Source organism: Hypanus sabinus, chromosome 2 (genome assembly GCF_030144855.1).
Source record: "Hypanus sabinus isolate sHypSab1 chromosome 2, sHypSab1.hap1, whole genome shotgun sequence".
NCBI lineage: Eukaryota > Metazoa > Chordata > Chondrichthyes > Myliobatiformes > Dasyatidae > Hypanus > Hypanus sabinus.
Window position 1 is genome coordinate 116,180,749 of NC_082707.1, and position 16,106 is coordinate 116,196,854.

The 16,106-nt window shown below is 42.3% G+C and overlaps 1 protein-coding gene across 1 annotated transcript in view; it reads left to right on the top strand.

Moving 5' to 3' along the window:
• The window catches only part of LOC132382628 (calpain-3-like), a 156,057-nt gene that overhangs the window by 103,216 nt on the left and 36,735 nt on the right, over nt 1–16,106 (top strand). Inside the window, exons 6-12 of the mRNA XM_059953037.1 lie at nt 614–697; nt 1,850–1,935; nt 5,424–5,501; nt 6,818–6,978; nt 12,233–12,402; nt 13,887–13,898; nt 14,880–15,088. Of these exons, the coding sequence (XP_059809020.1) occupies nt 614–697; nt 1,850–1,935; nt 5,424–5,501; nt 6,818–6,978; nt 12,233–12,402; nt 13,887–13,898; nt 14,880–15,088 (800 nt within the window). The remainder of the gene's footprint in view (nt 1–613; nt 698–1,849; nt 1,936–5,423; nt 5,502–6,817; nt 6,979–12,232; nt 12,403–13,886; nt 13,899–14,879; nt 15,089–16,106) is intronic.

Below are 16,106 nucleotides of genomic sequence, written 5' to 3' on the forward strand. Positions count from 1 at the left end.
GCCACCTGATTTGAATGCTGCAGTCCTCAGCTTTCACAGGGAGAGGTCATCCATTATTTCTGATTTGGGAATACCTGAATTGTCCTCTTTCATACACAGTCTTCAACACACTTACTGATCAAGTCTGTGAGATTGGTGACATATTCCTCTAGGCTTGTTCCTGAGCTTTGACTGTGGGCCAGTCTACCAACTCAAAGCAGTCATGTAGCACCGGATGACTTTCTGTCCAGGCACCCTTATGCTTCAGCTTCTTATTGTAGGCAGGGAGAGGGACCACAGCCTTTACCAGACAGACAGGCATACTTTATTGATCCCCAGGGAAATTGGGTTTCGTTCCAGTTGCACCAACCAAGAATAGTGTAGAAATATAGCAATATATGTGGGCTGAGAGGGGTTGATGCTTGTGTGATGATGGTCTAAGGTGTTTGGATCAGAGCTGGCATGGGAGATATGCTGATAGTATTTTGGTAACACACTCTTGAAGTTGGTCTGGATAGGGGTCATAGGCAATGCCACATCTCAGGGAGGTGAAACGGCTCATGTGTATTTGCAGCTAATTGCTATAGCCCTGTCTCATCAGTATTGTCAAATTGATTAACATATCTTTTGACAGTCCTTCGTACCCCTGCAGTTCGAGACGCGGATGCCCAACGGCCTGGTCAAGGGTCACGCCTACTCAGTAACCGGTGTGGACGAGGTAAGGTGTGGGAGCCTTTACGTTAGGTAATTCACCACGTATGTTATTGTCTCAGGGCACAGCCTGATACTGGGGTTCATGAGGTAACTCTGAGGAAACAGTTGGATGTAAAATCACATGTGGACCGTACCTGGGGATAGGGAATATTGTAGGGAATGCTGAGTAAGACATAAGGAGGAACTCAATAGATCAAGCAGCATCTATGGAGGAAAATGGACAATTGACATTTTGGGTCCAGACCCAAGCCTGAGCATGCAATGTTGACTGTCCACCTCCCTCAACTGATGCTGTCTGACCTGCTGAGTTCCTGGAGCATTTCTGTGTTGCTCTAGAATTCAGAATCTCTGTTCAATACTTTGAGCCTGCTTCAATGCTCGTGGAGATCATGATTGACTGTGTATAGATGGAGTAAATGCAAGCTGACTTTTTCCACTGAGGCTGGGTGAGACTAGAAGTGGAGATCATAGATTAAGGGTGAAAGATGAAATGTTTAAGGGAACCACTCAGAGGGTGGTGTGAGTGTGGAATGAGCAGCCAGCAGAAATGGTGGATGCAGCCAGGTTGATGAAGTCGTCAGAGTTGTCCTTTAACTGGTGTATGAATGAAGAATGCTATGGTTTGTAGAATGGCAGCTTTATTTGAAAATGCTTGCTGAGTTATTTTGTAGATCAGGGAGAGTTTCTACTTACACTGTGGCCCAGGAAAAAAGGGGGGCATCGCTGGGTGAGCTTCCAGGCTGGGAAAACACAAGAGTTTTTCTTGTCAAAGAATTCCTTGTCAAACTTTAAACTTGGCTGAAGTTAACCTGGGAGGATCGAAAATATAATCTGCACATCATTGCATCTTATGGCTCTGAGGAGACTAAGGCAATACAAGCCTAATGCCTGGACACTGGGTGTGGTTTCACTTATACTCTCCGATATATATTATATACACCTATACTCTCACCCACTTCTGCATAATCTTGCATGTATTCTGATAAGATTGGGACTATGCTTTGGAGGAAATCTTAAACATACATATGGGCATATTTTCAAGACTAAATTCTCTGTTGTAGTCATGGAGTAAGCATCAAGGCTTCCATGCTAATGTATGTTTATGTCTTTGCGTCTAATTTTTGTCCTCAAATAACAGTGGTAATTTTAACATCAGGTCACTCACAGAAATCAGAAAGTGAAGTTGGTGCGTTTGAGGAACCCATGGGGATCGATTGAGTGGAATGGGCCCTGGAGTGATAAGTATGTTTTCCTTGCTCTAATCATGTAAAGATTTGCAACCGTGGTCCACTCTGTTTTACTTGTATGTTGTCCTTGGGCTAGTAAAGGAAAAATCTAGGATTGTCTGTCTTATGCTTGGCTAGTCCATGTAGTTGGAGCAAGAAGGCACCAGTGAACCATGGCAATGTTCTGCAGGCTATGTACATACAATACTTTGAACTTTGTAGTTTCTGTCTATATTTTTGGGGAAAGGATCTATTGAGGCTCGCCTGTGATTTCCCCTGTTACCGGCCAACTTCACTTCCCTTGTGTGTCAATATTCAGTCCCTGAGATACTGTTCCCCTTCTGCTTTGTTGTTTTCACCATTTCTTTCACAGCATTGATCCTGATTTTTTTGTCTTTCCAAACCATTGCCCCACCTCCACTCTCTCTTTCTTCTCTAAAACCCTTGAATGTGATGTCACCTCCTGGCTTTCTTGTGCCCTGAATCCCTCCAATCTAGTTCCCACCCCACCAGAGAACTGACACTGCTCCTCTTGATTAATACTCTGCATCCTTAAACAAGAAAAAAGTTATTCCTTGTCATACCTTTTGACCTCCTTGCATTCTTTGACAAGGTTGTCCACTATTCTCCTCATCCACTATTCTCCACCTCAGCGTGACTATGTTCACCTGGTTCCATCGCTATCTATCTAGCCATTGATGGAAATTTGTAAGCAATAGCTTTTCTTCTTCCACACCAGCGTCCCTTGTGCTCCCAAGCATCTGTCTCTTGACCCATGCTATTTGAAATCTACACTTTGTTTACCATCAACAACCTTTAGAAACACGAAGTAAATGTCCCATGTACACTGACCACACCTGGCTCTATATTACTACCACCTCTTGTGACCCTGCCATTGTTTCTGATTGGCTAAGACAATTGGACTCATTGCTGGATAGCCAGAAATTTCCTTCAGTCAGACAGTATTGCTTCCCATCATTCTGTAGGCTGCATCGCTTGTAACCACCAGGACTGATTTCCACCTCTATACACAGTCCAGCTCTGCTTTTACCTCAGGTCACCTGCAGATCAAATCTTCATTCAAGTTCTTGTTTCTTCTGCACTGAACAAATCACAGTACATTCCTGGCTTACCTCCTTCATTTACTTTCTGTGAACTCACCAAAGTTCTGTCCTAATTTGTACTGAGAGTGTGGTATTCACTGACAGCAAATTTTTGAATTAATTTGGTCTTAAATCCACCTATGACTCTCTCATACTTTCCACAGTCTTCTTTTGTAAATTCCTCCAACACAACTGAACTTAGATATCATTATTCCTCAAATTCAGAATCATTCCTAAACTTCCCCATCCTTCTGTTGGTAAGCCTCAAAGCAGTAGAGTTCTTTCCAAAATTCCCGTAAAACTTGTCTCTTTGTGCCCAGTGATAAATTGATGTGAGTGATGAATTTGCTGGCTTGATTACTTGTTTCTCAAGACGTTAAGCACCTCAGGTTTGATGGACTTCATTCTAAAGTTTCAAAATAATTGACAAATGAGGTAGCTGTTGTGTTGGTTTTAATTTTCCAAGATTCCACAAATTCGATAAGATTGCAGAATTAACTCCCCACCATTGAGGACATCTTCAAAAGGTGATCCCTCAAAAATGTGACATCCATCATTAAAGACCCACACCACTCAGGGCATGCCCTCTTCTCATTGCTACAATCAAGGAGGAAGTATATGAGCCTGAAGTGTCAGTGGCAATAAACCTTATTCTGATTCTGTTTCTGAAAATGTAACTCCTTTAATCAAAAAGACAGTGAGACAGAAAGCAGGAAACTACGGGCCAATTAACTTAACATCTGTCTTTGGGAAATGTTGGAAGTTTTCCTTAGAGACTTTATCACAGGACACTTTGAAACATTCAAAATGTCCTGGAAAATTAATGTGGTTTTGTGTGTGGGAAATCATGGGCAAGTTCTTTGTGTTGTGAATAAAGAAAAGTTGATGGATGTTCTAAACTTCAGTTTCCAGAAGATATTTAATAATATTGCACATCCATTGTTATTGCCAAATGTAAGGGTTCATGATGTAGGAAGTTAACATGTTGACTCATTTGGAGACAGACTGGCTAACAGGACATAGAGGAAGAACATAAATGGGTCTTTCTTTGGTCAGTAAGATGTACAAGTGATGGAAAGAAACCTCATCTTTTTGCAAATGTAAAACACTCAGATGCTGAGACAAAGACAGTCAGTTGTGAAGAAAATATAAGGAGGCTACAAAAATACAGAAAGAATCTGCCAAACGGAGTATATTGTGGGAAATGTTGTCCATTTTCCCAGAAAACATTAAATTAAAAGGTAACATATTATCTAAATGGTGAGACACTGCAGAGGGATCTAAACTTCTGAATGCATTGTTCCCACAAGTACAGCAAGTGATTAGGAAGACTAACAGACTGGTTATTTATTGAGAGGAAACTATTTCAAAAGCTTTAGTTACATTTTTTAAAATTTATTAAGATACAGCATGGAGTAGGGCCTTCGAGCTGCACTGCCCAGCAACCCCAGATTTAACCCTGTCTTATCCACTGTACAACTTACAATCACCAATTAGCCTACCAACTGGTACATTTTTGGACTGGTGGAGAAACTTACACAGTCACGGGTGGGGGGGGGGGGGGAGCGTACAAATTCCTTACAGATAGAAACAGGGAATTGGTGAAAATGGATAGAGTGTACTGAATTGGTCTTATTTAAGGAAGGATGCTAAGGCATGCTAACCAGAGTAGACTGCGGAGGGACGGTTGGGCAGGCTAGTGTATGCTGGTGTTTACAAGAATAAGAAGGGGACTAGATTCAAAGACATCATACCCTGGGGATATGATAGGTGGACATGGAGAGGATATTTATTTTTGTGGCAGAATCCAGAACCAGGAACACACTTTTAAAGAAGGGGGTATAGCTTTAAGAAAAAGTAGGGCAAATTTTTCTTTGTCTCAGAGGGTTGGGTCTTTTGGAATCCTCTTCCTCAAAGGCAGTGGAAACAGTCTTTGATATTCTTAAACAGAGTTAAGATAAGCGACTGAGTGAGAGATCTCACTGAAGGGTAGAGCCCATGAGGTGCTGTGGCCTATTGCTGCTCCTTCCCTGAGTGTATGATTGAACCTGCTGCACTTGACATTCCCAACCAAGTAAAGGTAAGGCCAGATTTTAGATAGTTGACCGCTTGCTGGGAACAGGACAAGAATGATAATTAGTGCTCTCCATTTCGTGAGTACCTTGTGATGTCACATTTCATTTGAAGATGCTCTCATGAAGTGCCTAGGAAGGTCTTGGAGTTTTATTTGTTGCAAGTGGTGGTGGACACAGGATCTTGTTTGTGAGGCCCTTTCCTAGCAGGAGTTGGCGAAGACTTCAGGATGTTGCAATGGCAGTTCCAGACTTCCATCCTATGGGAGGGAAGCAGAGTGAGTGTGGAATTTTCCAAGTCTGATAACGGTATTCCCTTTCCATTCCAGGGCCCGGGAGTGGTCTGAGATTGAGAAATTGCAAAAGCTACGGCTACACCATCAGATGAAAGATGATGGAGAGTTTTGGTGAGGGTCTTTGCCTGATGTTCAAATGCTCTGTCTATCACGCTGCTCACATTCCCTTCATACAACCCAACCTAAAGTAGCTTGACGACATAGAATTGGAAATCCTAATTTCAGAATAAACCACTGGGCTTCTTGGAAATTCAGCTGAAGTGGGTCTCTAAGGAAATTGCAAAATTGATTGTTTTCAATGTTTCCCGTTGCTGGTTCTGGTGGCCTCTGGCTTCTCCTGCTTCATGTGATTAAGCAGTCCTTTGAAGCTACCATCTTCACCCACGGATGGCTGATTCCCTGATGTTACTACAGCAAGAGATCTTTGCCTAGTCCCACAATACCAAGGGCAGTGAGGCAGGTACCTAGCGGGAAGAAGGACCCGAAGCCTGGAGAAATGGGGACCCCTGTAGGCCTCTGCAGGTGTATGGAAGTCCAGGTTACAAGGAGGAGTGGCACTCAGAAAAATTCCCATCGTTCTCTTCCCCACTCCCTGTCTCCCTGTAGCCCTACATCTTGCTTTGTCTCACATGCCCATCGAGTATCCCCTGATTCTTTATTCTCTTAAGGGTGAGGGAGGAAACTGGAGTAAATGTGGGCAATCGTGCAGAGAGCGTGCAAAGACAATGTCGGAGGTCAACATTGAACCTGGGTCTCTGGAGCTGCCAGTTTACAGTACCAACTGCTACACCACCATGGCATCCTAATGCCAGTGAACAGGAGTATAACATAATCAAGGAATCCCCCTCATCTAGATCATTCTCTCTTCTTCCTCCTCCTAATGGTCAGAAAATATCAAAGCCAGAAAACACACACCACCAGGTTCAAGGACAGCTTCTATTACACTATTATAACACTCCTGAACAGACCTCTTGTATGATGAAGATAAACTATTGATCAGTCAGTCTACCTCATCATGGCCCTCGCTCCTTATTGTCTGTCTGCACTGCATCTTCTCTGTAAACTGTAACACTATATTCTGCATTCAGTTATCCCCTTTATATGCTCTGGTATACTTATGTTTGGTTATTATCTTCATGCAAACTGCCTCTTGGTGCATATATTCTCGGTGCCTTGGTACGCGTGACATTAGTGAACCAATTAGTAGTAAGTTAGTTTGAGAATATTGGAGTGCACCGTGGGCAATGGGAGGAAATGCAGCAACCCCAGGCTTCACTTTCTAATTTTGTTTAGTGTTGCTGTCCCTTCCCAGCCCAGTCAGACATGAACAAAGTAAACTTGACTCAGACTTTAATCATAACAAGAATCCCGATGAGCAACGGGCTACTGGGTGGAACACAACATCTCCTCTCTCTTGTTGTTTGCAGGATGGCTTTTGACGATTTCAAAAGGTACTACACAAAGCTGGAGATCTGCAACTTGACGCCAGATGCACTGGACGATGACAAGCTCCACAAGTGGACAGTGTCCATCAATGAGGGGCGCTGGGTCAGGGGCTGTTCGGCTGGAGGCTGCCGAAACTATCCGGGTGAGTCCTTCCCTACTGCTGATTGAGACTCTCTTTCCCATCCCTCCCTGACACTTTCCGCCTTTTCCTCCCCGTCTGGTAACTTTGTTTGCTAACTACAGAATTTGAGGAAAGTGGATTTAATTCCCCCCCCTCCCCCTGTTGTGCTATGATGAGGCCAATAATATTTTCATATCAATTTTCAGATTTCCTTATGACATCGTCTATGTCAGGTCACAGTGCAATTTCAATCCCAAGTAGTATTCCCTGTGTCCTGTTCTCCCCACAATCCCATCAACGCACACTAGATTCTACCCCCCGCCCCACACAATGGGGGCAATTTTGTTTTTACAGTGGCCGATTAACCCTGACGTACACGCCCCTGCCCAGCTTCAAAGGACTGCATGCCAGTGAGTGCCTTCAGGGGTAATCTCACTGGAGACTTCAGTCCAGATGAAGAGCCTCGATCTGAGATGCAGACTGTCCATTCTCCTCCGCAGATACCGCCTAATCATTGTGTTTCGCCAGTAATTTGTGAGTTACTGTGTGTGGTGTGAAATTGGATTTACACACAGACTACTGCAGCTTGGGAAGGGGTGGTCCTCTCCCTAGCCCAAATACACCCACTGCTTCCTTTATTTCATTCTTATCTGCTCTGAACACAGTGATCCTGGAGCCAAATGTTTGGTCTGTGGCGTCTTCAACATGAGCACTTTCCAAGCTGCCTGCGAGGTTTTGACAGGAGGCCACTTGTCAAACCTGTCAACAATTTCTCATCCTTCTGAACATGACATTCAGAAGCATTTAAGATCTATTACAAATGAAATAAACATTGAAAACCTCCCTCCCCCCTCTTTCTGCTTTCCGCAGGGATCGCTTCCTACACGACTCCCTTGTCCATTCATCCCTCCCCACCCATCCCTTCCCACCGATCTCCCTCCTGGCACTTACCCTTGTAAGCAGAACAAGTGCTACACCTGCCCTTACACTTCCTCCCTCACCACCATTCAGGGCCCCAGACAGTCCTTCCAGGTGAGTCGGCTGGTGTGGTATACTGCATCTGGTGCTCCCGGTGTGGCCTTTTATATATTGGTGAGACCCAACGCAGACTGGGAGAATGTTTTGCTGAACACCTACGCTTGGTCCACCAGAGAAAGCAGGATCTCCCAGTGGTCACACATTTTAATTCCACGTCCCATTCCCACTCTGATATGTCTATCCATGGCCTCCTCTACTGTCAAGATGAAGCCACACTCAGGTTGGAGGAACAACACCTTATATACCGGCTGGGTAGCCTCCAACCTGATGGCATGAACATTGACTTCTCTAACTTCCATTAATGCCCCTCCTCCCCTTCTTACCCCATCCCTGATATATTTAGTTTTTCTTCCCTCCCTTTTTTTTCTTTCTCTGCCCATCACTCTGCCTGTTCTCCACCTCCCTCTGGTGTTCCCCTCCCCCTTTCTTTCTCCCATGATCCTTTCCCTTCTCTAGTTTTTTATCCCTTTCGCCAATCACCTTTCTGGCTCTCAGCTTCACCCCTCCCCCTCTGGTCTTCTCCTATCATTTCACAGTTTCCCCTCCCCCTCCTACTTTCAAATCTCTTACTATCTTCCCTTTCAGTTAGTCCTGACGAAGGGTCTCGGCCTGAAACGTCGACAGTGCTTCTTCCTATAGATGCTGCCTGGCCTGCTGTGTTCCACCAGCATTCTGTGTGTGTTGCTTGAATTTCCAGCATCTGCAGATTTCCTCGTGTTTGCCATTGAAAACCTAATTTGAACAAGACAATTACATGAAATGTACCTTCCTTCTGTGAAGCAGCACATTGTCATTGGGAATGGATAAGAATGTGGATCCTGTCCCAGGACTAACCTGGTGCAGGTATTCACTCCCCAAAGCAAGTGCAAGAATCCTCTGGCAAGCTTTGCTCCACTGCCAGACCGTAAGGTCTAATGGTGGAGTGGAGCCAAGATATTGTTAGCAGCAAGACAGTGTCAGATGAGAGTTGCGGATGCTACTTGGTAAACGACCCTGTGTTGGACCAGTGAAAAATCTGTATGCTCCCTCTGTTTTGGGTAATAATGCCCTACTTACTGGCAACACATAACTGACTCCTAAATATCCACCAATATAACGGAGAAATAACAATCTGGATTTGGTTGCCCAGCAGGGTGAGATATGAGCATCACCCATCCTCTCCTCGTAGAGAATTCCAGCATTACTTCCTGGTAGAATGAGGGCACATACATAGTGACTGTCAAAACCAGGCTTACTTTTGTGAAAAGTGGACAAGGGAAGTTTAAGGATTTATGAATCAAGTTTTTTTCACAGAGTGATGCAGCCAAGGGAAGTAGAGCAAGCAGATAATGATAGAAATATTTAAGTGACTTTTGTACATATACAAGAATAAGCAGCCAGTGGAGGGATGTGTATCATATGCAGGCAGATGTGCAGATTAAGTTGTTATCATGATCACTGATCCCTCTAATCTGTGCGGGAGTGCGTCTGTGCAGTAACTGAAATGCTCTTGTGCACATAGTCTTTGTTGCAGTGCAGTTGGAATTTTCTTTCATATAATTTTGAACTCTATGTTAATATAATTGTGAAATACCCTGTAATTAATTATGTGTTAATGAATATATTCTGTAAAATTTCTAAGTAATAAATGTATCACAACCTTTACCTTGAAACATTTCAGAGCTTCAACCTATTTGCATTGTCAGTGTTTAAGTTACAACACTGTCACAAATTGTAACAATGAACACAGAATAGAAATCGGAAGCTCATCGTTAATAAACCATCAGCCTGCTGATTGACAACAAAAAAGAATACTCTGCTGCTTCTCTGAACTACAGGTTGACCACCAGCAATCCAGAAATCCGGAATGACTGGGACCTTGCAGTGCGGATTAATGATTTTGCTGAATCACAGGTGGCGAGGTTAAGATTAAATAAAAAAACACCTCTAACCCTCTTGATGATTACCTCACTCTTGGATAATAAAGAAAAAAGAAACAACAAATAAAAAACAATTAGTTCACAAACTCCTGTACTGGTCTGCCAGAGTCAACTGCACTCAGTTCCCACTTCATAAAGAGGGAGCAATGTTTAGCTTTCAAAGAGCATAATATCCCATTGTCCAGGGTTTGAATTAATGACGTACAATTATGTGGCAAGTAGATACCATAAGTATTATTCTTTACCAAGAGCACTGCTCTTGAATGCGCAGAACAGTTATCTAAAATCAGCATTATCTTACAATTGTTGCCCAGACCAACAGGGTCACCGTGAGCTCTGGGACAAAGTAATATGCAAACTATTCCAATGTAATGTTCAAAGGTTCCAAGGTTCATTTATTACCAAAGCATGTATTCATATACAACTCTGAAATTTGTCTCCTCCAGATAGCCACGAAACAAAGAAAGAACATGAGAGTCATTCAGAAAGAGACACCAAACCCACATCACCCCTGTACAAAAAGTACGTCATCCCAGTCATCAACCCCTTCCCCAATACCCCCCTCCCTTCCAATCATTCTTTTTTGTAGGCACGGTAAATTACTAGAAACTGCTTCATATCTTCAAAAGCTCTGGGATGTAAACTTTTGACAATGACTAATAAACTACACCCGTGGGTTCCTGCAGCGTTAGAGCAGTTGGTGATTCTGCATTGTCTATAGTCAGAGTTCGTCTTGGAGTACCATGCGAAAATAAGGTGATTTTGTTCATGTTGTACTCCCACTTGGGACTTAAATTTTCATCAGAAGCTAACTTAGTGAACTCATCAACAACTTCAGCAGTTGCTTCCTTGCCTGACTGTTTTTAACCAAACACTGCACTGTTTTATTCTATGTCACTGCTTGAAACACTGAAGCCACTGTAATCACATTCATAATCCAGCCCTAATTCTTCCTGTGATAATCTTCCTTCACCATCTCGCCCAACAGTTCTACATCTTTGCTGACGCAAAGTGTAAACCACTTGGAGAAATTTATCTCGTTGTAAACATCTTCTGGCTTTCATTGTTTTCCTTATGCACATCTGTTTTTTTTTAAATTTACTGTCCATGAAGAATTGGAGCAACTTTTCTTTTTGTTTCTTTATATCATAAACTGTGGAAGAGCCAATGTTATACAAGTCACATATGCTTTTCACAGACACACCACTGTCGAGTTTTTTCAGAACTTCTACCTTATCTTGTATAGATAATGTATTGTGTTAGCACTTTACACCACGAGAAGCACTTCCTTCATTCAATGAAGACATGACTGGGGCTAGATAAGCACAGGTTATAAAATAAATGCAGACTAATACAAAGGAACAACTTGCTTTTTTCAAAGACCATGCCGACAGCTGATTCTGTTATTGGCACCTCCAAAACAGTGGCTAAGGGTCACTATGCGACACCAGAAATTTGAAATCAGTTGGTGACAATAATGTCCAGACCAGTGGTGAATAGGATTACTGATTGCCAGATTCGAGGAGGTCAACCTGTACAACGAAAGCATTACCTCAAAAATATCACAGCAAAGGTGTTATTTCAAATTTGCTTTTTTTGAGAAAAGTAAGACTGATTCAATTAAGATGTTCACTGAACCATGTGCTTACTCTTGAAGAATCTGAAGAACTGTCAGTTCTTTTTGACATCATTGGAACATTTCAAATTTCTAGTGTTGTCTGTGAATGTGGATTCAGTCTTATGAATTCAATCAAATGTAATCAAAATAACAGACCAGATGTGAAACATTTGGATGGTCTAATGAGGATAAAGACATATCTTTCATCTGGATGCAAAATTAATCTGGATTTGCCATAAAGACAGGTGAGAACAAGTTTATGAAAAGTGAAAGATTTTCTTTGTTGTGCTGTACTTCATTATACCCATCAATTAAAAAATAAAATCAGAAATAAGTGATTTTTCAATTTTCATTCTAAATATTTATAGAGCGAATATCACAAAAAATTTAAAGTGCTACTCAGTGTAAACATTTTCTGCTCAGATCAATGGTTGGTTGCGCTGCTATTAAAAAAATGAGAGGGAACACTGATCATGATTAGCACAGATATAGTGGGCTGAAGAGCCTGTTCCTGTTTTATGTTCTTACCCTAATTTATTTATTCCTTTGACTTTCCTCCTTTCCTTCAGAAACTCTTCTATTTGTTCCTTCTCTCTGGCTTATGGTTCCTTTCTGTAGTATTTTTGTAGTGTTTTAGACTGTCAGAACAAATCACTAATGATCAATGTTCTTCCCTCCCTCTGTCCACTCCTTCAATAAGACACCTTCTGGACCAACCCACAGTACCGGCTGAAGCTGTTTGAAGAGGATGATGATCCTGATGATAATGAGGTCCTCTGTACGTTTCTCGTTGCTCTGATGCAAAAGAACCGTCGTAAGGAACGCAAAATTGGCGTCAATTTTCATACCATTGGTTTTGCTATTTATGAGGTAACTGCTGAAGATTCCTTGAGATAAGTAACCTAACAATTTGTTTGTTTGTGTCTTGTTGGGAGAGGCTATGTGATTAGCAAGGAGTTAAGAAGATCTCAAATGGATCCATAGGGTTTCAAAGAATTCAAAGGAGAAAGAAGATTCCATATGCAAAGACAGCAGCACAATTGATTGCACTCCCACCCCCAATTAACCTTCTTACCCAGCCATAGCACTGAAGTGATCCTTAATAAAGATGTAAGTGACATTTGGGATGATGATATTCATGATAAACTCACCCTTCTGTGAGATTGCCTGAGATTTATTGAAATGCAGGCAAAAATCCTCTCTTCCTATTCCTGTGCAGAAGCCCCTGAAGAATCTGACCCTGGCTTCATATTCCTCATTCATATGCTGTCCGCAAGCAACAGTACCCAAAGCCACATAATCAGTCTCCAAGTGCACCTGAGCAGCTCTCATTTTCATCTTATCAGAACAACCCACACCAATGATTTGTCTCAAGTTGCATGCCCGACTTCCAACCCCATATCTTCTGTGCTGATCTACGCTCACCTTGGAATATCTGCTGCTCATCCTTCTCCATCTGCTGTTGAACACTTTCCTAGAGGGCTCCAACATCCATAAACTGAGTTTATCCAGAACTCTGTTACCACGACCTGACTTGGTTGTTCCATGTTCCTGAGCTCTGCCGACCTACACGAACCCCTGGACCACCAATACCTCAATTTGTATCCTTTGGTTGTAATCCTTCCATTGTTTTCAGCCCTACAACCCATAATCCTTCTAGAGTTCTGGTCATTTTTGATCTCTGTTTATCAATGTAGGCTCTGCATTTCTTACTTTCCCTACTCTTTATCTCTCACTGCTTTAAGCCAAGTTTTTAGTCAAATGTGCTGGAGATGAAACAATTCCATAACACTCCCAAAAAACATTTTTGTACATGTTGTAATTTTAACACAAGTAGTTCTTATTGTTGTAAACAAAATACTTCAGTCAAACAGAAACAGGAAAGACAGGGACATAGACACAAAGTTAACCTAACAAGTGCTGGAGATGCTCAGCAAGTTGGGCAGCATCTGTGGAGAGAGAAACAGAAATAACATTTCAGGTCTGTGATCTCTCATCACAGGTTAAACAATGTAAAAGCGACCAGTTTAAAATGTGGAGAAGTTTCTTTATTAATTTTGCTTCATATTCTCCAGGAAGTGCTGACAGCTACTGCTGGTAACCCAGCCAGTTGCTTTCATCAGGTGCATTTGGTCTGTCAGCAGACTAGCTGACCATGTATTTGGGCATTCCTGCCTTCCCATTTCTCCTCATTCAGCACCCCATGATGTCACCTCATAACCAGTGATGTTTGCACTATTGAGCAATTTTACCTTGCACAATTGTCCCCAGCATTTATACAGTTCAATTATCTATTAAAGTTTTTTATATAGTTGGATTTGTTAACATTTTTCTCTTTTCTTGTTTTGTTAAAGGTTCCAAAGGAGGTAAATAAATGAAGAGCAAACGATTGTGGATTGCGGTGATGTATTTGTTCTGATGTTTGTGGCTTTTCCTGACTCATTTGTTCTAATATGTTTGCAGTGCCTTGTTTCCATGTTACTTGTACTGCATCATCCTGTTCTGAAAAGGCTGTGTGCTTTTGTGCACACATTGGATGGATGGCTGGGCTTCACTTTAAGAAACCCTCCCTAATTGGTGTTGTACCACATAACCCATAGATTGTCACCCTTCAGTAATGGTTTTTTAGTCAGGTTCCTGGTTTTTGATCCTCTCTCAAAAAAAAAATTCCATTTAAGTTCCCTAATTCTCCATTGGTAACTGTACTCTCACAGCCTGCTCCTAAGTCTCTATTTAGCATTATCAGGTTTTTGAGTGGTATAGTAAGGAAGCAGACCCTTTGGTCCATTGTTTTTAATTCAAGCACTCCATTTTGGTGAAACTCCTCTCCTCCCTCTGCAGTGCAGTTCCATCCTTTCCATAGTGCGGTGATCAGAGATGACCATAATGCTCTCATTATAGCTGAGCCAATATCTTATAATGATTTTGTTGCTCAAATATTTTAGCTCTGTCTAATAAAGGCAAATATCCTATGTACCCTTTTTCATCACCCTACCTACGTGTGCTGCCACTTGCCGGGGTCTTTGGACTTGTACGTTAAGGTTCTTCTGTCCCTCAGTACACCCGAGGACCCCTACCATTCATGATCAATGCCCCTTTTCTGTTACACCCTCCCTCATACTGCTAAGGATTAAATTCCATCTGCCTTCGCTCAGCCCGATTTACAATCTGATCAGTTTCACACTGTAGAGTACAGCCAGGCCCCTTCCTTGTTCTCTTGTCAGCAGGGAAGGTCTCTCCCCAGCCAATCCTGCCAGTCTTTGTTGAACACAAGTACGTTGTCAGGAAATCAAGCACTTTGATTTTACCATTGGAACAAAAATGTTTCTTTATTATTTTTTCCCCAGATGCATGGCAATAAGCAGCACCTCCCCAAAGATTTCTTCCTCTACCACGCCTCCAAATGCAGATCAAAGTCGTACATTAACCTGAGGGAGATATCAGAGCGCTTCAGACTTCCCCCAGGCGAATATGTGATCATTCCTTCCACTTATGAACCACATCAAGAGGGCGAGTTTGTTCTGAGGGTCTTCTCGGAGAAACAGAACCTGTCAGAGTGAGTCAACTTTCATTGGGCAGGGGTGAGGATTAAAACTGGCTAAGGGAGAGGCTGAGGGCAGTACTTGCCAGCCATCTGCAACTACCTGAGAAATTCACTGCCTTCTCAACTCCATGGTTCTCTTTAAAAATAGAGAGTATTTTCCAAACGCAGCTAATGCCACCACTCAAAAATATAATTCTCTGATTGTATATGCCTTGCCTGCTGGGGTGGTGGTGTCCTATGCACAGAAACGATTGCTACATGCTGCAGATGCTGGAAATCGGAAATAAAGCAGAAAGTGCATGACACATACACAGCGGGTCAGGCATCATCTACGGAAAGAGAAACAAGAGTTGAAGGTCATCAATCTGAAGCAATAACTGTTTTTCTGTCTCCACAGATACTGCTCAGCCAGCATTTTTTAGTGTATAATTTATGTCAATGTATTTCAACTGCTGTGAAACATTTCTGAGGCTTTCTGACACCGTATCTCAAGAAGCTCTCTGAGCTGTTGTTTAAGCTATTCATTGTCAGAGTTAGCTGCCTTAAAGTGCCAATCTCACCATAGGAACTGCTCTAACAAATAAGCGGTTGCACCAATCAGTGGATTAAAACTTTCTCTCCGCTATTCCCAACCAGACTTTGTGGCATAGTCTGTGACTGGCTTAATTCCAGCAAATTTATGATTTACTCCTGGTCTCTACTATATTAGCAGATCCAAATTGTGGGGTCTGTTACTGTCAATTGGAAGTGGGAAAATTTGTTAATGTAATTTGATGGAGAAGATGCTAAGAGGCAGGATTTATGAACATTTATATGATTAGGAATAGTCAAAGGCAGGTTGTGCCTTATGAGCCTGATTGAATTTTTGGGGATGTGACTAAAGACATTGATCAAGTAAGAGCGGTAGATGTATATGGATTTCAGCAAGACATTTGATAAGGTACCCCATGCAAGACTTATTGAGAAAGTAAGGAGGCATGGGATCCAAGGGGACATTGCTTTGTGGATCCAGAACTGGCTTGCCCACAGA